Genomic DNA, 21,216 nt, shown 5'->3' with positions numbered 1-21,216 from the left:
CTCTCCCTCCTCCCACATTCCACCCTCCCTTAGTCCCCAGTGTGTGTTGTTCCCCTCCATGTGTCCATGTGTTCTTATCATTTAGCTCCCACTTATAAGTGAGAACACGTGGTATTTGGTTTTCTGTTCCTGTGTTAGTTTGCTAAGGATAATGGCCTCTAGCTCTATCCATGTTCCTGCAAAGGACATGATCTCATTCTTTTTTATGGCTTTGTAGTATTCCATTGTGTATATTACCACATTTTCTTTAACCAGTTTATCATTGATGGGCATTTAGGTTGATTCCATGTCTTTGCTGTTGTGGATAGTGCCACAGTGAACATATGTGTACATGTGTCTTTATAACAGAATAATGTATATTCCCAGTAATGGAATTGCTGGTTCAAATAGTATTTCTGTCTTTAGGTCTTGAGGAATCACCAACACCGTCTTTCACAATGGCTGAATTAATATACTCTATTACCAACAGTATATAAGCATTCCTTTTTCTCCACAGCCTCGTCAGCATCTGTTTTTACTTTTTAATAATAGCCACTTTGAGAAGTATGAAATGGTATCTCATCGTGGTTTTGATTTGCATTTCTCTAATGATCAATGATATTGAGCTATTTTTCATATGACTGTTGACCTCATGTATATCTTTTTTTGAAAAGTGTCTGTTCATGTCCTTTGCCCATTTTTTTATGTGGTTGCTTGTTTTTTGTGTTTTTTTGTTTTTGGGTATAAATTTAAGTGCCTTAGAGATGTTGGATATTAGAGCTTTGTCAGATGCATAGTTTGCAAAAGTTTTCTCCCATTCTGTAGGTTGTGTGTTTACTCTGTTGATAATTTCTTTTGCTGTACAGAAGCTCTTTAGTTTAAGAGATCCCATTTGTCAATTTTTGCTTATATTGTAATTGCTTAAGAACAAAGCTGGAGGCATCAGGCTAAGAGACTTCAAAATATACTACAGGGCTACAGTAACCAAAACAGCATGGTACTGGTAAAAAAATGGATACATGGACCAATGGATCAGAATAGAGAACCCAGAAATAAGACCGCACACCTACAACTATCTGATCTTCAAATTATTTTAAGGGTCTTATGAATGTGTTTGGCATAAGGAAAAGGTCAGAAAGGAATTCTTTCCATATCGCAATTTAGTATTTGATGTATAACTTTGAGAGGAAGAAAGTATTCTGAAATCAAAACAGAGCACAAACTCAGTGATCTCATACATTTATGACACTCTAGAATGCTGTGATAGTTTAATCATCTAGTTTATCCTCTTTTGAATACCAATGGAGAAATGGAGACCTAGAGAAGTACAGTGATTAATCTGCAGTCACATAGCCACTTGATGCCAGGGTCATAGATGGATTTGGTCTGTTAGTCCCCCAATCCTATGTTTACTAGTTGTGCTATACTTCTCTGAACACTCTGTAGGAGTCCAACCTGGGAAGTGTATTAGGAAGACTTCATAAATCAAAAATAGCACAAGAAAGAAAAGGTTTTGATTTCATTTTACCTCTGCCAGTGGCCCCAGTAAGCTAAGGGTATTTTTCATTCTAACTCAGTTTGCTTTGCAAATCATAGGAGTTAAACAAACTGATATAGTGATGTGGTAACTGGATTGTATCAGACCTGTTTGGTTTCAACAGGGCATTCGCCAGTCTTTCTGTTCTCATTAGCCTGCCTCTTGTCCTCAGTCTGGTTCGCAGACTTTACATTAGGAAAACAGGAATACAAACGGCCCTCCTCTCAGGCAATAAGAAAATGAGTATCGCAATTGTGATTCAGCACACAAAAGCAAAAGAGCATTAGGACTGGAGTGACTTTATATGCTGTCACTTCCCTCTTGCTAACAGAATCAGAGGCTCTTTTGAAAATGGAATGGAATAATCATAGATTTAGTGAGTGTCTTCCCTTATTACTGACTTCAGCATATTAATAAATTTTATTTCCCACTGAATGTGAACATGCTCTTGACAAAAGAGTAATGCTAATTTGAAAAATAAGTTTAGGAATAACAGATTATACCAACAAATGGAAAATAAAAAAGTAAAGTCTCATTTTATGCTTATGTCTTTTAAATCCCCTTTTCCTAATAAAAAGTACTCTTGTTTTAACTATGTGCTATTTCCTGGAAATTTATTTTGTCAGACAAATAGTTGCTTTGAGTGGAAGCTATTAGCATGCTTTCTCATTTGTTCTGTGGTGAATTTTAAGTTTGCTGTTACTGTTTTTCTTTGTGTGTTTATTGTGTGGCAGGAAAATAAAGTTTTCCATTTGTACTTCTGGGAAGCTGTTAGCAAGTATTGCTTATTTCTGATAACCTAAACACACTTGATTTATGGAAGTATCAGAGCATCAATCTGCCCCCTTGTCACATGGGCCCATGTGTTTCCAAGCTACAGACCGATGTTCGAAGTTAGGTGAATTGATGAAATCTGCCAATCAGAGGAAGAAGGGGGAGCAGTGTTTTGGGGTCTATGTCTACTGAAAAGTCTTGAGGAATTTTCTTTCCTCAACCACAGCCCTAGAATCATGGCTATTCCACCATAGCCAGAAAGACAGCGTGGTCTTTTACCCTTCAGAGAGAAGAGCCAGATGAAAATATACCTTACAGCAAGGGACACCCTTTGTTGGTGACTTGTTTCCTTGGCCAAGACTGCCAATGAGATCATTGATGGAAGGATTCAGAGGATAAAGAAACACATTATTTATCCTGTAATTACCAGAGGTCTCTTTAGCCCATTGGGAGCCCTCCCAGCTGGCATTTTCTCATAATTCAATGTTGATTCAACAGCTTCATAATGGCCATCTACACTGTGCCTGTCCCTGTGCTAGGGACCCATGGTGCGATGCAGAACAGGGCAGGGCAGGCTCTGCTTTCATGGCAGTGATGGATAGTAGAAAGGATGGACAAAATCAATAAAAGTTGCTCTGCAGTTTAGCTTTATGGGATTAAAACAGAAGAGGAGCTGAGACAAATTACAAGAGAAATCACCTCCTTTAGATCAGGTATTCCAGGAGGACCTCTCAGAAGAGGTGCCATTGAAACTGAGGCATTAAAAAAAAGAACAGTAGTGGGTAATGCAGAGAATAGAGGAAGGAACATTCAGGACATGGGAACCCCAAGGTCATTGTATTAACCCGAGGAGAACCTGGGGAAGAACCTGGGCTGACGAGCACAGATGTTAGCCTCCATCCCACCTACCTCAGTTCCCCACCTCAGTGTGGGCAGTGACAAGACCCATCAGGCCAGGTCTGGCCATGAGACACCAGGCTGCAGAGGGAAGATAAGCAGAAGGGCTATAGCAAGCACTAGAGTTCTAAATAGACCAGAGAGCAAGTCCCAGACACTCAAGTTATGATCAGATAAAATCTTTATAGGTGGGGGAGTGGGGAACTGCCAAAATCCAAGTGGTCAGAGAGTCAACAAAGCAGCACTCTGGAACAGGCTGGGTAAACTTGGTTGTAGGTGACCCAGGCCCATCAGTGTTTATCACCGTCCAAGGGAAGTCAGCAGCCTGCTGGGAAACCTGGGCTGCTGCACAGCGGGTGGGGTCAGAGAGGAGGGGAGTGAGTAGGGCCTGTGTAGTGGCTATCGGGGGCAAGTGCTGAGAAGACTCTCAGTGATGGCTGCAGGTGATGGCGCTGCAGGAGGAATGGTGAGGGTGGGGGCAAGGACAGCCTTTGCTCACACCCATGAGTCAAAGCACTGAGTAGTTATGCAGTTTATTTCCCTACTCAAGACCCTTCATGAGAGAGACATACTATCCTATTCTGCATCCAGCATCATAGAGAAAACCAGCATTCTGAAGGAAAGGTGGTGAAGGCTTAGCAGCAATGCCTACTCCTGGGAAGGGATAGGCAGGCCACTCTCCCTCCAGTAAATACTGACTTCCAGAGGGAACGGCCACCCACTGGAGCAGATGCTGTGCCAGCAGGCACTCCAGCCCCAGGGTCTATAATCTCCCTACAGCTGTGAGGTAGCAGTTATGACCCCAGTTTAGAGATGGGACACCTGAGGCTCAGCGTACTTCAGTCACAGGCCCAGGGACTCGTGACTAGTGAGTGGCAGAACTGGAATTCTCACCCACCTCTGTTGGCCTTCAACAGAGTTTGGGCCAAGCATGTGTTTCCCGGTATCAGGAGCTGCTGGGGTGCCTCCTGCTCTGTGGTGTAGGAGGGAAAGCAGGGTTCACCAGAACTAGACCTAACCGCTCTTTATGACTGGATGCCTGGCACCTCCACGGCTGAGGGGAAGGAAGGGAGGCCTGATGCCAATGACTCAGAGATCGCCTTTGCTTTTGCTTTCCATACAGTGCTCCAGAAACTGCAGTGGGGGCTTCAAGATACGCGAGATTCAGTGCGTGGACAGCCGGGACCACCGGAACCTGAGGCCATTTCACTGCCAGTTCCTGGCCGGCATTCCTCCCCCATTGAGCATGAGCTGTAACCCCGAGCCCTGTGGGGTGTGGCAGGTGGAGCCTTGGAGCCAGGTATGGCGCCCAGAAAGGGAGCGATGTCTTCACACAACCTGGCAAGCCATGAATCTCAGTGTTACTGCATAAATGTAGAAATCAGGGAAGACCACACCTGCGTCCTGCCAATGACTGGCCTCTGTTCAGTGACCCCACCCTGTATCTGGGAAGCCGAATGGGTCTAACACTTTCAGGAGGTGAAAAAATTCCATGGAGAAGACAATGTGTTATGGTTTTAATCACAACAGTTCAGTGTTATGTTGCAATCTGGTCTCCCAATGGATATACCGGGGAATTGGTGTTCCTGCTGGGGAAATGAATACAATGGGATTATTTGAACAAGGACGAGTCTGATGAGAGCCATTTGCAGACAGAGCCTAACATGCCTCTCCGAGGCTTCTGCAGTCGGGCTGGGAGAAACAGCCCTATCTTTTCCACACAGTATAATATTAGAGTTTCATCTCTTCCATCTCTCAGATCATTGTACAAATAGTGAGTGTGTGTGTGTGTGTGCTCTCTTTATGAGGGCCCTGGCTCTGCTGGGTCTTAGTTTTACTTTGACACATGGAAACAAGGTTACTTTGGTGAGGTTCTTTGGTGAAGTGTGATGATCTCATTTTTCAACAGGCAAATGTTTAAATATCTCAACAGCTAAAACATACTCCCAACTACATCCACAAATGATAGAAAGAAGACCAAAAAATACCAATAAAGAAAAGGAAGCCCCCATATTTTGAGTGCGTCCAGGAACTAGGCAGTTTGCTTACGATACTTGGTTTAATTCTCTCCATGACCTGGATGGTAGGCATTTTCAACCCTATTTTATAGGGGAAGAAATTGAGACTTAGGTTGAGAAACCTACCTGAGACACACAATGAGAAAATAAATAGAGTTTTAATTCAAACATAAGGCATTCGCAACAAGAAATATTTGATTGCTCATCTTTGATTGCCCATCTTTGATCCTGCTGTGCTATGGAACTTAGCCCAATAGGCATTGAACAAAAAGTGAACTAAGGAGAAAGAATGAATCAATAACTATTTTGCGGGGCACTTACCATGTGCCAGTGAAGCGAAGGCAAAGAATCCCAACCTGAGGCTACAGAGTTAGTGTCAAAGCCTGTGGAGGACTGAGCCCCGACTTACTTACCACCCACCGGCCAAGCATCCACGCTGATTCCTGAGGCTCTGGGCCACTACCTAGAGTTTTCTGGGGCAGCAGCCACCACTGTCCCCTCTTCATCCTCCTTCCCCTGCCTACTTCTGGAGTACATGAAGTGCCTGCTACTCCCAGGCTCTGAACCCAGACCTCCAAACTCTCCATAGGTACTGAGCCTGGCCTGGACCTGTTCAGGCAGCAGCTTCCAGAATCCAGGAATTCAGAGAGGAGCTTAGGTTGCCCTGTCAGAGAAATGGCATTTGCAGGCGATCAAAGATGAGCAATCAAATCTTTCTGGTTATGAAAAAGATCTATTCTTTATGTTTCCTCAGTAGCTTCCAGGATCCCCATCAGGAGCCTGTTCCCTGAAGCCCTTCTCTCACCCTTCTTTCTAAATTGCCTGTTTTGAGCAAACCACAAAGGTGGTAGAGTTCCCTCTTAAGCAGCAGTAGAGATAGAAAATGTAAAAGTCAGTTGAGTACCCGGAGCTGCTGTTAAGGAATTGGGCATCTTTAGGTACCTTCCCTGCCTGTGGTGCTGATTGCCATCCTGGGAATGTTATGAACCCATCTGGCAAGCATATCGGCCCGCCCCGACTACCCTCCAGGGCAGATGCATTTTAGCTATGGGACCATCTCTACACCAGTGGTAGTCAAGCTTTATCATGCTTCAGGACAACCTGGAGGGCTTGTCAATGCACAGATGGATGGGTCCTACCCCCAGAATGGCCAATTCAGGGGATCTGAGGTGGGGCCTGAAATTTTGCATTTCTAACAAACACTCAGAAGATGCTGAAGTTGCTGGTCTGAGGAACATTTGAGAACCACTTTTTTGACCCCCTTTTCCTGGAAATAACTTGGCCAGGTGGTGCTGAATCTATGTGCACATAGGTAGGTATGCACAAGAACCCCAGATGTGGAATTCCTCTCCCTGTCTCCTCAGATGGGGTTAAAAACAGATTGAATAAGTGGGAAAAAGTTGATGTTGATTCTCAAAGCTGGAATATTGTGAAGGTGCTACATTAGTTCTTTTATTGAGCAGAAAAGATTAATTGCATATAATTTCCCTGTTTTCTATGATACTACCACACACACACTACCTGATGTGATGAACATGATGTTTGCAAGACAGCCATAATTATCTTGTTGTTATTGTTGTAACCATGCTAAAACTAAGATTTTTCAAAGTGCTTTTCAAAATACTCAAAGAACTTTTCAAATATTCTTGGCGAATTATTTTATTTCCTCCTAAAAAAACTTAATGTATCTTATAGAATTATTCTAGTAAGCAAAAACCTGACATGTTTCAGAATTCTACCCCTTTGGAAATCTGACTTGTCATATTGAATTTATTTTATGAGTATTACAGCCAATACATCTAAGTCCTGAGTGAATCCATCCATTTTATTACTCCTACTATGGACAAATTTAATTCTAAAACTTTATGCAGTGGAAAAGGAAGACTAAATCTCATTTTAATAGGAGGCAAACAAAATTGTATTGCAAATGTGTGCCCCCCTTTTGGGCTGTCGGAGCTAATCATTATAAAAAACCTAAATTTTACATTTTTGTTACTAAAAAACTTCTTTCAGAACACAAAATGTGGATAAAATAATGTCCATTCTGGAATGACCACTCATTTAGGTTTTTTTAAAAAAATTCCTTCCTTTTGACATATTGTTTAACATTAGACTATTTGGCATCTTCTGACTTTTCTCCTCCTTATGTCTTCAGGATTTGCTTCATCAATATTTCTGCCTCTCTCTAATTCTTGTTTCCCCATTTAAAAGAAAAATAGTGAGTGGTCATTGTAAGGAACTTGCAGGAATGCTATAAATTCCAATACAGATACCTATATTCCTAATAACACTGTACACAACAAAATGACAATACGAAGTTCTTCACTTATCATTAAAAGTGTCTCCACCCGACTTTTACCTAATCTTGTCACTGCTGTGTATCAGTGCTCCAGGTCCTGTGGAGGCGGAGTTCAGGAGAGAGAAGTGTTCTGTCCAGGAGGCCTCTGTGACTGGACAAAAAGACCCACATCCACCATGTCTTGCAATGAGCACCTTTGCTGTCACTGGGCCACTGGGAACTGGGAACTGGTAAGACTCGTTTATACATACTTTTTTTACTTTAGCTTTTTTTTTTTTTTAAATACTTTAAGTTCTAGGGTACATGTGCGCAACATGCAGGTTTGTTACATAGGTTACATGTGTCATGTTGGTTTGCTGCATCCATCAACTCATCATTTACGTTAGGTATTTCTCCTAATGCTATCCCTCCCCCAGCCCCCCACCCCCTGACAGGCCCCAGTGTGTGATGTTCCCCACCCTGTGTCCAAGTGTTCTCATTGTTCAATTCCCACCTATGAGTGAGAACATGCAGTGCTTGGTTTTCTGTCCTTGCAATAGTTTGCTGAGAATGATAGTTTCCAGCTGCATCCATGTCCCCACAAAGGACACGAACTCATCCTTTTTGTGTGGCTACATAGTATTCCATGGTATATATGTGTCACATTTTCATAGTCCAATCTATCATTGATGGACATTTGGGTTGGTTCCAAGTCTTTGCTATTGTGAATAGTGCTGCAATAAACATACATATGCATGTGTCCTTATAGTAGCATGATTTATAATTCTTTAGGAATATACCCAGTAATGGGATTGCTGGGTCAAATGGTATTTCTAGTTCTAGATCCTTGAGGAATCACCATGCTGTCTTCCACAATGGTTGAACTAATTTACACTCCCATCAACAGTGTAAAAGCATTCCTATTTCTCCACATCCTCTCCAGCATCTGTTGTTTCTTGACTTTTTAATGATCACCATTCTAACTGGCATGAGATGGTATCTCATTGTGGTTTTGATTTGCATTTCTCTGATGACCAGTGATGATGAGCATTTTTTCATGTGTCTGTTTTACATAAATATCTTCTTTTGAGAACTGTCTGTTCATATCCTTTGCCCACTTTTTGATGGAGTTGTTTATTTGTTTTCTTGTAAATTTGTTTATGTTTTTTGCAGATTCTAGATATTAGCCCTTTGTCATATGGATAGATCGCCAAAATTTTCTCCTATTCTGGAGGTTGCCTGTTCACTCTGATGGTAGTTTCTTTTGCTGTGCAGAAACTCCTTAGTTTAATTGGATCCCATTTGTATATTTCGACTTTTGTTGCCATTGCTTTTGGTGTTTTAGTCATGAAGTCTTTGCCCACGCCTATGTCCTAAATGGTATTGCCTAGGTTTTCTTCTAGGGTTTTTATGGTTTTAGGTCTAACATTTAAGTCTTTAATCCATCTTGAATTAATTTTTGTATAAGGTGTAAGGAAGGGATCCAGTTTCGGCTTTCTACATAAGACTAGCCAGTTTTCCCACCACCATTTATTACGTAGGGAATCCTTTCCCCATTGCTTGTTTTTGTGGGGTTTGTCAAATATCAGATGACTGTAGATGTGTGGTGTTGTATCTGAGGCCTCTTTTCTGTTCTATTGGTCTATATATCTATTTTGGTACCAGTACCATGCTGTTTTGGTTACTGTAGACTTGTAGTATAATTTAAAGTCAGGTAGCCTGATGCCTCCAGCTTTCTTCTTTTTGCGTATGATTGTCTTGGCAATGCGGGCTCTTTTTTGGTTCCATATGAACTTTAAAGTAGTATTTTCCAATTCTGTGAAGAAAGTCATTAGTAGCTTGATGGGGATGGCATTAAATCTATAAATTACCTTGGGCAGTATGGCCATTTTCACGATATTGATTCTTCCTATCCATGAGCATGGAATGTTCTTCCGTTTGTTTGTGTCCTCTTTTATTTCGTTGAGTAGTGGTTTGTAGTTCTCCTTGAAGAGGTCCTTCACATCCCTCATAAGTTGGATTCCTAGGTATTTTATTCTCTTTGTAGCAATTGTGAATGGGAGTTCACTCATGATTTGGCTCTGTTTGTCTGTTATTGGTGTACAGGAATGCTTGTGATTTTTGCACATTGATTTTGTATCCTGAGACTTTGCTGAAGTTGCTTATCAGCTTAAGGAAATTTTGGGCTGAGACAATAGGGTTTTCTAAATATACAATCATGTCATCTGCAAACAGGGACAATTTGACTTCCTCTTTTCCTAATTGAATACCCTTGATTTCTTTCTCTTGCCTGATTGCCCTGGCCAGAATTTGCAACACTATGTTGAATAGAAGTGGTGAGAGAGGGCATACTTGTCTTGTGCCAGTTTTCAAAGGGAATGCTTCCAGTTTTTGCCCATTCAGTATGATATTGGCTGTGGGTTTGTCATAAATAGCTCTTATTATTTTCAGATACATTCCATCAATACTGAATTTATTGAGAGCTTTTAGCATGAAGAGCTGTTGAATTTTGTCGAAGGCCTTTTCTGCGTCTATTGAGATAATCATGTGGTTTTTGTCATTGGTTCTGTTTATGTGATAGATTACATTTATTGATTTGAACATGTTGAACCAGTCTTGCATCCCAAGGATGAAGCCCACTTGATCATGGTGGATAAGCTTTTTGATGTGCTCCTTGATTCGGTTTGCCAGTGTTTTACTGAGGATTTTTGCATCGATGTTCATCAGGGATATTGGTCTAAAATTTTCTTTTTTTGTTGTGTCTGTGCCAGGCTTTGGTATCAGGATGATGCTGGCCTCATAAAATAAGTTAGGGAGGATTCCCTCTTTTTCTATTGATTAGAATAGTTTCAGAATAAATGGTACCAGCTCCTCTTTGTACCTCTGGTAGAGTTCGGCTGTGAATCCGTCTGGTCCTGGACTTTTTTTGGTTGGTATGCTCTTAATTATTGCCTCAATTTCAGAGTCTGTAATTGGTCTATTGAGAGATTCAACTTCTTCTTGGTTTAGCCTTGGTAGGGTGTATGTGTCCAGGAATTGATCCATTTCTTCTAGGTTTTCTAGTTTATTTGCATAGAGTTATTTATAGTATTCTCTGATGGTAGTTTGTATTTCTGTGGGATCGGTGGTGATATCCCCTGTATCATTTTTTATTGCATCTATTTTATTCTTCTCTCTTTTCTTCTTTATTAGTCTTGCTAGCAGTCTATCTATTTTGTTGATCTTTTCAAAAAACCAGCTCCTGGATTCATTGATTTTTTGAAGGGTTTTTTGTGTCTCTGTCTCCTTCCGTTCTGATCTGACCTTAGTTGTTTTCTTGCCTGCTGCTAGCTTTTGAATTTGTTTCCTCTTGCTTCTCTAGTTCTTTTAATTGTGATGTTAGGATGTCGATTTTAGATCTTTCCTGCTTTCTCTTGTGGGCATTTAGTGCTATAAATTTCCCTCTACACACTGCTTTAAATGTGTCCCAGAGATTCTGGTATGTTGTATCTTTCTTTTCTTTGGTTTCAAAGAACATCTTTATCTCTGCCTTCATTTTGTTATTTACCCAGTAGTCATTCAAGAGCAGGTTGTTCAGTTTCCATGTGGTTGTACAGTTTTGAGTGAGTTTCTTAATTCTGAGTTCTAATTTGATTGCACTGTGGTCTGAGAGTCAGTCTGTTGTGATTTCTGTTCTTCTACATTTGCTAAGGAGTGCTTTCCTTCCAATTATGTGGTCAATTTTAGAATAAATGTGAGGCGGTGCTGCGAAGAATGTATCTTCTGTTCATTTGGGGTGGAGAGTTCTGTAGATGTCAAATAGGTCTGCTTGGTGCAGAGCTGAGAACAAGTCCTGGAGACCCTTGTTAACCTTCTGTCTTGTTGATCTGTCTAATATTGACAGTGGGAAGTTAAATCTCCCATTATTATTGTTTGGGAGTCTAAGACTCTTTGTAGGTCTTTACAGACTTGCTTTATGAATCTGGGTGCTCCAGTATTGGGTGAATATATATTTAGGATAGTTAGCTCTTCTTGTTGAATTGATCCCTTTACCATTATGTCATGGCTTTCTTTGTCTCTTTTGATCTTTGTTGGTTTAAAGTCTGTTTTATTAGAGACTAGGATTGCAAACCCTGCTTTTTTTTGCTTTCCATTTGCTTGGTAGATCTTCCTCCATCCCTTCACTTTGAGCCTATGTGTATTTCTGCATGTGAGATGAGTCTCCTGAATACAGCACACTGATGGGTCTTGACTCTTTATCCAATTTGCCAGTCTGTGTCTTTTAATTGGGGCATTTAGCCTATTTACATTTAAGGGTAGTATTGTTATATGTGAATTTGAGCCTGTCATTATGATGTTAGCTGGTTATTTTGCCCATTAATTGATGCAGTTTCTTCATAGCATCGATGGTCTTTACAATTTGGCATGTTTTTGCAGTGGCTGGTACCAGTTGTTCCTTTCCATGTTTAGTGCTTCCTTCAGGAGCTCTTGTAAGGCAGGCCTGGTGGTGACAAAATCTCTCAGCATTTGCTTATCTGTAAAGGATTTTATTTCTCCTTGACTTATGAAGCTTAGTTTGGCTGGATATGAAATTCTGGGTTTAAAATTCTTTTCTTTAAGAATGTTGAATATTGGCCCCCACTCTCTTCTGTCTTGTAGGGTTTCTGCTGAGAGATCCACTGTTAGTCTGATGAGCTTCGCTTTGTGGGTAACCCAGCCTTTCTCTCTGTCTGCCCTTAACATTTTTTCCTTCATTTCAGCCTTGGTGAATCTGATAATTATGTGTCTTGGGGTTGCTATTCTCAAGGAGTACCTTTGTGGTGATCTCTGTATTTCCTGAATTTGAATGTTAGCCTGCCTTGCTAGGTTAGGGAAGTTCTCCTGAATAATATCTTGAGGAGTGTTTTCCAACTTGGTTCCATTCTCTCCATCACTTTCAGGTACACTAATCAAACGTAGATCTGGTCTTTTCATGTAGTCCCATATTTCTTGGAGGCTTTGTTTGTTCCTTTTTACTCTGTTTTTTCTAAACTTGTCTTCTCACTTTATTTCATTAATTTGATCTTCAAACACTGATACTGTTTCTTCCACTTGATTGAATCGGCTACTGAAGCTTGTGCATGCATCACAAAGTTCTCATGCCATAGTTTTCAGCTCCATCAGGTCTTTTAAGGTCTTCTCTTCACTGTTTATTCTAGTTAACCATTCATATAACCTTTTTTCCAAGGTTTTTATCTTCCTTGTGATGGGTTAGAACATGCTCCTTTAGTTCAGAGAAGTTTGTTATTACCGACCTTCTGAAGCCTACTTCTGTCAACTTGTCAAAATCATTCTCCATCAAGCTCTGTTCCGTTGCTGGTGAGGAACTGTCATCCTTTGGAGGAGAAGAGGCACTCTGGTTTTTAGAATTTTTCAGCTTTTCTGCTCTGGTTTCTCCCCATCTTTGTGGTTTTATCTACTTTTGGTCTTTGATGTTGGTGACCTACAGATTGGGTTTTGGTGTAGATGTCTTTTTTGTTGATGTTGATGCTATTCCTTTCTGTTTGTTAGTTTTCCTTCTAACAGTCAGGTCCCTCAGCTGCAGGGCTGTTGGAGTTTGCTGGAGGTCCACTCCAGACCTTGTTTGCCTGGGTATCACCAGCGGAGGCTGCAGAACAGCAAATATTGCAGAACAGCAAATGTTGCTGCCTGATCCTTCCCCTGGAAGCTTCGTCCCAGAGGGTCAGCTGCCTATATGAGGTGTCTGTCGGCCTCTACTGGGTGGTGTCTTCCAATTAGGCTATACAGGGATCAGGGACCCACTTGAGGAGGCAGTCTGTCCGTTCTCAGAGCTCAAACGCCATGCTGGGAAAACCACTGCTCTCTTCAGAGCTGTCAGACAGGGACGTTTAAGTCTGTAGAAGTTGTCTGCTGCCTTTTGTTCAGCTATGCCCTGCCCACAGAGGTGGAGTCTACAGAGGCAGTTGGCCTTGCTGAGCTGAGGTGGGCTCTACCCAGTTCGAGCTTCCCAGCCACTTTGTTTACCTACTCAAGCCTCAGCAATGGCAGATACCCCTCCCCCAGCCAGGTTGTCACCTTGCCGTTCAATCTCAGACTGCTGCGCTAGCAGTGAGCAAGGCTCCATGGGCGTGGGACCTGCCAAACCAGGCACGGGAGAGATTATACTTGTCTGCCAGTTGCTGAGACCTTCGAAAAGTGCAGTATTTGGGTGGGAATATTCCATTTTTCCAGGTACAGTCTGTCATGGCTTCCCTTGGCTAGGATAGGGAACCCCTTGCACTTCCCAGGTGAGGCAATGCCCCGCCCTGCTTTGGCTCGCCCTCTGTGGTGCAAGGACAGCTGCACCCACTGTCCAACCAGTCCCAGTGAGGTGAACCAGGTACCTCAGTTGGAAATGCAGAAATCACTTGTCTTCTGTGTTGATCTCGCTGGGAACTGCAGACCAGAGGTGTTCCTGTTCGACCATCTTGGAACCTCAATCTACTTTAGCTTTTTAAAAAAATGGTTTCTTGCCACTATACTTAAGCAAAAAAATAAAAATAAAATAACATGTATTTTCTTTTGATTACAAAAATAATCTATATTCATTGTAAATATTCAATGTGTTCATTGATTTATAGTATGTTTCTATATACTTTGGTTTTCATATTTCTGCCACTGAATACCTCTAAGTCTGCTAAAAGTTGACCCATGGCTGCTGTGGGTCTTGAGTTCAGAAGGGAAAAGATCAAATACTTTCAAAAGAGAAAAGATCAAATATTAAAGCTATTCCAGAGACATACAGCCTAAGAAACAGCTGTTTTATACCCAGCACCTTGGATGCTCTGGCTTTTCCTAGAGCAAAGAGGAGTTGGCATCTGTCCTAAAGCTTTAGACATAGTCAGACTTAGTGAGTTTCAGGCCTCTTGTCAGTCCACAGATCAGTTTGCCCGATGGCCAGCCTGTTTGATGGAACAAAATAAACCGTAAATGAAGGAAAGAGGTATTATTCTCCCTAAGTTTGTTTATTGCATAAATAACACTCAATCAGCAATATTGAAAATAAAATTCTGGCCGGGCATGGTGACTCATGCCTGTACTCCTAGCACTTTGGGAGGCTGAGGCAGGTGGATCACCTGAGGTCAGGAGTTTGATTCGAGACCAGCCTGGCCAACATTGTGAAACCCCATCTCTACTAAAAATTTAAAAATTAGCCAGATGTGGTGGTACATGCCTGTAATCCCAGCTACTTGGGAGTCTGAGGCAGGAGGATCACTTGAACCTAAGACGCGGAGGGCACAGTGAGCCGAGATTGCACCACTGCACTCCAGCCTGGGTGACAGAGCAAGACTCCATCTCAGAAAAACAAAATAAAGAAAATTATCCCATGGACAGATTCTGCCATCATTCTGACTTGTCTTATCCTGGATTTTCTATCAAATAAAGTCTCGAGAAAAAATTTAACTTTATTCGAAAATTCAATGCCAGGGAAGCAGGGGTGACAGAAAAGAGAAAGGAGGCAGAGAAGGGGAGTCAAAAATGAATTGGTGTGTTACTAGATTGATTATCTTACCTAACTGACCATCGCTTGGTGTCAGGAGCAACTGATTGCTGATTCTCACAGTAAGGCTTCTAAAAACTGTGTGAACTACTGCGTGTTATGGCAGTTTATCCAGGAAGGGAGGGACGAGTAGGAAAGGAGAAGAGTTATCCACTGACTCCTGTCTCCCTTTGGTGGAGTCTCCCTTTAGAGGGCTAATATCTCCATACTTCTGAATTGTCCAGATATGGGCACTGAGCAAGTCCCATTGTGTCTCATTTCTCATTGGCAACAAGAAAGCCCAATCAGAAGCAGGGAGGCATGAGGCATGGTGATATGGTTTGGCTCTGTGTCCCCACCCAAATCTCATCTCAGATTGTAATTCTCACGTGTTAAAGGAGAGACCCAGAGGCAGGTGAGTGCATCATGGGGGCAGTTCCCCTATGCTGTTCTTGTGATAGTCAGTGATTTCTCACAAGATCTGATGGTTTTATAAGGGGCTCTTCCCACTTCACTCACCACTCTCTCTCACCTGCTGCCATGTAAGACGTGCCTCTTCCCTTCCACTATGATTGTAAGTTTCCTGAGGCCTCCCCAGCCCTGTGGAACTCTGAGTCAATTAAACCTCTTTTCTTTATAAATTACCCAGTCTCAGGTATGTCTTTATAGCAGTGTGAAACCAGGCTAATACAAATGGCATGAGGTGAAGGCCACTGGGTTGTGCTTTCAGAAAATTGGTTGCCACCTCAGCTGGGACAGATCCTAGGGCCACGAGCTGGGAGACAGGGGAGCCAAGATGGTCTGATACACTAACATCACAACTACTAACATTTTTATAAAGTGACTTGTTCCCATGCATGTATGTTTCGATGGTTGTAATTATTACACACACGGGAATGCAGTATTTTGCCCAACATAATGCCCCCAGCTATCTGTAGGTTGCTATACAGTTTGTAATTCTCATTATTCATAGCTGCATAGTTGCACCAGCACAGCCATGATCCACTCTAATGCTGTGTCAAATTGGCGGTCTATTGGCAGTCAGACATGTGAGGCACAATAGGCTTGACTCTAACACCAAATTCACTTAGCTGTGTAGAAGGATACAAGCAGGAATTATATTAGGCACAACAGCCTCATCTCTGCAGGAGGTTGCTACCGAAGGATACAATTTCAGCAACTATCCAAGAGTACAACTTCATTTGCTTCCTTGTCTGTCAAGCGTGGTATGTATGGGTAGCAAGAAATGAGAGCCAAGGTGCACACAGGTCACCTTGACACAAAGAAGCCTCAGCCTCAGTTTCCTGCCAATATTTTAAACTATTTTGGTCACACATGCCAACTCACAGGCCTCCAGTAGGGAACAGTTCTACAGTCAGCAATTTCCTAGTAGACACGACAGTCATCATCTTTTGCATTTACCTTAACTCTGTAGTGTCCAAGAAAACCATACTTCAAGGTCATTTTTCTCTCCAAGTACTCTGAACCAGGACCAATGTTAATCCTTTCTTTACAGTAATATTCCATCAAGTTGATTGATCATATATACTTAACAGTTTCCCCTTTGTTAGGATGTTTATCTGTTGTCACCCAATAAATAGTTACCAAACTAATATTCACTGCTATGAGCAAGATTTGTGTGCCTAGTCTAGCCATGAACTTGCCGAAATTCATCATTAGAATCATGGCAGATTGGATCAAGGCAGCAGTGGCCTTCTCCAGCCACATGGGCCTGAGCAAAGGCCATGCTTACTCCTGGCAGGCCTTGCCCCAGCTGCCTAGATATATTTCAGGACTAGGCTCTTCATAAATATCTCAGAACTCTGTATAGCAAAATAAGTACCTCTAATCAAAGCAAACATGACATCTAAAAGAGAAAATGTGATGTAATGTGAAGTCATAAAAATGCTGTAAGTTTGGGCCCATTTAGAGAAACAATCTCATGGAAGATTAAAAATTGTAAGAGAACATTTTTAAACCTCCCTTTCAACTCCCTGAAGGAGTTCCAGGTGAGTCTGTTGGGAGTGGACATGGGTTGAAGTTCCTTAGAAATGCTGTGTGTCAGGAATTCACCAATTATGCATAGCAAAGAATGGGGGGATAATGAGAGAGTGGTTAACACCTACCAGGCCAGCCTTTGGAATCACTCATAACCTTCATGATCTGTTATTAGGTGAAACTACACAAGCTATGGATTGAACATATACATTTTCCTTTGTTCCCAAAACTCCACTAAATAGGCAGAAGGGATAAAATACTACAACTGGCACAAGCCCACAAGGACAAAGATGGGGGCAGGAGACAAGAGCAGAGAGATGGGTCCATACAATTTTGGAATCTGTAAAATTACCCTGATCTATCTTTAGCTCCCCCTCACAAAAAAAAAAAAAAAAAAAAAAAAAAAAATTGGAATCTGGAAACAGATGACTAAACTTCCAGTTGACTTAGCGAGTGTGCCAGAGGAAAAAGTAACCAGGTGTGGTGGCACACACCTGTAGTCCCAGTTACTTGGGAGTCTGAGATAGGAGAATCACTTGAACCAGGGAGAGGGAGGTTGCAGTGAGCCGAGACTGTGCCACTGCCTTCCAGCCTGGGTGATAGAGCCAGACCTTGTCTCAAAAACATGGTTTAAATGGTATATTTTATGTTTTATATATTTTACCTCAAAAAATAATAATTTAAGAAAAGAGCATATGTGGTAAATTCAGGCACATTTTTTTACATCCTGAAGAATCTTATGTAAACTGCTTCTACAGGCCAGCGAATCTCCCTCCTGCAGCCAGGTGGGTGATCATAACATTGCAGTGGAACCTTATCGTTAGAATGGCTTGAGAGGACCTGGTCCGGCTAGTCACAGAGCCGGGTCTGCTGTTGCTCTGTTTCTTCCCCAGCTTCCATGCTCAGCCCTGTCCCTACCCCCATTCCACATTCTCTCCATGCCACTGGGGTCTTTCCCTCCCACTTCTCTTTTTACCCAATGCTCATCTCTCCTAGTAGTTCCACCCCTTTCCCTCACATCCAATCCCCAGCCCCAAATCAAAATTAGTTCAGACCAAGGTACCACGACCCAGATATGGAATTGTATTCTGCTTTGCTTGCAGTTCAGCCTCCCTCCATATGTTTCACTCCATATACTCATGATGCAAAGATGAATGTTTGGGTTGGGAGTTCCAGCTAGAACCAAGGGTGCGAACCCCATGGGCAATGCCTCCCTCCTTCCTGTTCCTCTCTAAGCACATGCTTCATTCCATTCACCTTTTCTTCCATTTGGTTTTCACTCATTTTACTTGGCAGGAAATGTGGCCACCAACAACACCCAAGTTCTCAAATTTCAGCCTTAGATGGAATTTCTTGCTGCGTCTCAATTCAAATTCCCAAGGAAGTGACTTATTGGCCCCGCTTGATGCAGGGACCTTCCCTAGACCAGTCTTGTGTGGCCTGGCTGGGTCCCATGGCACCAACATAGGTTCCTGGAGCCCAGTGCTGTAGTCGTGTGATGAAAGGCATCAGACCATTCTGAAATATGTGAAAGAGGAGAACGTTCTGCAGAGAACCTAATAGTAAACTCAGTCAGATCCAATCCACACGGCCTATAGTATAGAGTCTTTCTAAACTCACATCTCCAAATTATCAGTGCCTTTATTCTATGACTCCTTCAAAAAGGTTTCTGGTTATTGAGACATTTCCATTCTTGACCACAGTGGGGTTGGAGGTGTTCTACTGGTGTTTCCTTGGGAGTCGTGGGGATGACTTCCGACTCTCTGTTCACCCTCTCTTTCAGTGTTCCACTTCCTGTGGAGGTGGCTTTCAGAAGAGGACTGTCCATTGTGTGCCCTCAGAGAACAATAAAACTGAAGACCAAGACCAATGCCTGTGTGATCACGAACCCAGACCTCCAGAATTCAAAAAATGCAACGAGCAGGCCTGCAAGAAAAGTGCCGGTGGGTGAATGGGTTTGCTTGGGGAGAAAGAGATCTTTGCACAAATGTCATCCTGCATGATATAACTTGTAGATAGCTTTACATTTCTTTTACTCAACAGAAAATCTTAATGTTAAAGAGGTCAGCCAGTAACCCTGGGAACAAGCTATCTGATTTGGTGAGGTTTGAATCTTAACTTCTTGAGAGAGTATCTCATCCATTTTTCTTTTTTATTTTTTTAATTATTTTCTTTTTAAATTATTATTATTTATTGACTGTCATAAAATAGTCTCTCTAAGCCTGTTCACACTGATGTCATCCAACATGGATGAGAATTACTTCTGTGCTTTCAAAGATGTCTTAAGAGATATCCCAGCCTTTCTCAGAAACCCAGTCAAGTGTGAAATGGTCCTCTCTATAAATCTGGTACCACTATGTTAGGCCAGGTTCCCCAGAGGCAGGTTCTGGGGTGAAAGTGTGTGTGCAAGGGGTTCATTAAGTATTTCCAGGGAAGATCATTAAGGGAGTGGAGGAAGCCACATGGAAAAGGGAGGAGACACAGCCAGGATGCCTTCTCAGGAACCTGAGTCCTAGCTTCAGACTGCTCCTCCAGGCAGCTCCAGAGCATAGGTTGTACCCCCGAGTTGTCTGCTCCTGAGCCAGCAAGCTGTACATTCACACTCCCACGCTCTTCAGCCATTGGACAGGGCCTACCCCAGGAGAAGTGAATTTGCAGGAGGCTCTCTGTGTGAGAGACAAAGGAGCTCCTACGGGCTGGGTAGGTTCAGCTATGATCTATAATGTCCATTCCACTGATTGTCTGGGCTTCATTGACATGTAAAATTTCTAAATTAAATTAAAAACAGAGAAGTGAGTACATTCAGTAGCTCATTAAAAGAAAAATTCGATAGCCCTTTGTGCCAGGAGAAAGGAGAGAAAGGCTAATGCCCATAATTTTGGCTTGAGCAGCTGAGTAGATGAAGCTACCATGCACTGAGAGAGGAAGCCTAACAGGGGCTTTGGGAAAGAGAGAAGGTAGTGAGTTCTGTTTGGAACGTGTTTGTTAAGGAGTCTGTGAGTCATCTAGGTAGGGGTGTCCTGTGATTCGTTTGCTGTACAGGTGTGGAGGCCAGGAGAGAGATCTGGTCTGGAAATCCTGATCAAAATGCACTGAGCAAGGAAATGCTTTAGGTATGATTATCACAGGTAGCTTCTTACTGACTTGCACTTAAGGGTGGCTTTCATTGGCCTTACTTGAAATTCCAGCAGAAGTCACCTAGAGCTCATTTTCTGAGGTGTTATTCATGTCTTCCAGACTCTTGCTTCTCAAAATATGGTCCCTGGACAAGCTGAATTGGCATCTCCTGGGAATTTGAGGCTCTTGGGCCTCACTCTAGACCTACTGAATTAGAATCTTCATTTAACAAGATCCCTGGTGATTCACATGCACATCAAAGTTTGAGAAGCACCTTGTTCTAGACCAAGGGCCCAATCTGAGACTCTTTTCCTTTCATTTCATCTCTTTCTATGGTACCATACTTTAAACAGTTGAGGCTATAGAATCCCTTCTATGTTGTGTTATTTTTTATATAACTGAAGCAGCCACTTACTCTTGGTTGACCATGCCTAGTGTTAGGGCTTGTTATTTTGAATTATATGTAGGTTGTCTTCAACTGTCCTATGGCTGGACAATAAAATCTTCAATAATCAAAACAGGGTTAAGTGCATAGATTGTAGTTTTCATCTTGAAATCTCACACAAAATAAATGGCGACCAATAGTTGGCTGGCAATTGATGTGCTTAACAATGAATTCCATTCACTGACAAATATCAGGGCCACAAAAGTTAATTACTAGCTTCTGAAGGCAGAGCCATGCCTACTCACATAGAAGGAAAATGAAAGAGGAGCTGTAAGAAATTCCTTGATTTAAGAAGCCAGCCACCCACCCTGACCCCTATAATTCTCTAAAATTCTTTGAAAATATTCATTCAATGCCCAGGTTCTTGTCAGTCAGCTTTCATAATAAACATAAGATAATCCTAAGTATATTTTATAATATCAGGTATGAATTCATATAAGATTTAGTTTTCTCCAGGTCATTTTACTTCTTTTAGAAACCATCTGAAGTTTTAATGACTTAAAATCTAAATTGGAACTACTATTTCCACATTAGTGCCTACAAAACCCTTTCCATGTATCAATGTGGAAAAAAAATCAAGAAAATTCATTTACCAAGTATAACCTTTATTCTCAGCATTACATTCATATTGATTAAAAAACAAAAGCAAAACCCTTAAGCTTACCATTCCTGGGG

At 41.9% G+C, this 21,216-nt stretch overlaps 1 protein-coding gene across 2 annotated transcripts in view; it reads left to right on the top strand.

Annotated features, from left to right (window-relative positions):
* Positions 1-21,216, top strand: part of ADAMTS12 (ADAM metallopeptidase with thrombospondin type 1 motif 12) — a 366,598-nt gene that overhangs the window by 336,297 nt on the left and 9,085 nt on the right. For both annotated transcript variants that reach the window (XM_005556663.4, XM_073995108.1), the window contains exons 21-23: positions 4,311-4,487; positions 7,591-7,734; positions 18,763-18,922. In XM_005556663.4, the coding sequence (XP_005556720.3) occupies positions 4,311-4,487; positions 7,591-7,734; positions 18,763-18,922 (481 nt within the window). The remainder of the gene's footprint in view (positions 1-4,310; positions 4,488-7,590; positions 7,735-18,762; positions 18,923-21,216) is intronic.

This window comes from Macaca fascicularis, chromosome 6, assembly GCF_037993035.2.
Source record: "Macaca fascicularis isolate 582-1 chromosome 6, T2T-MFA8v1.1".
NCBI classification, from domain to species: domain Eukaryota; kingdom Metazoa; phylum Chordata; class Mammalia; order Primates; family Cercopithecidae; genus Macaca; species Macaca fascicularis.
Note: the sequence above shows the minus strand (reverse complement) of the source record. Positions and strands in the feature narration are given on the sequence as shown.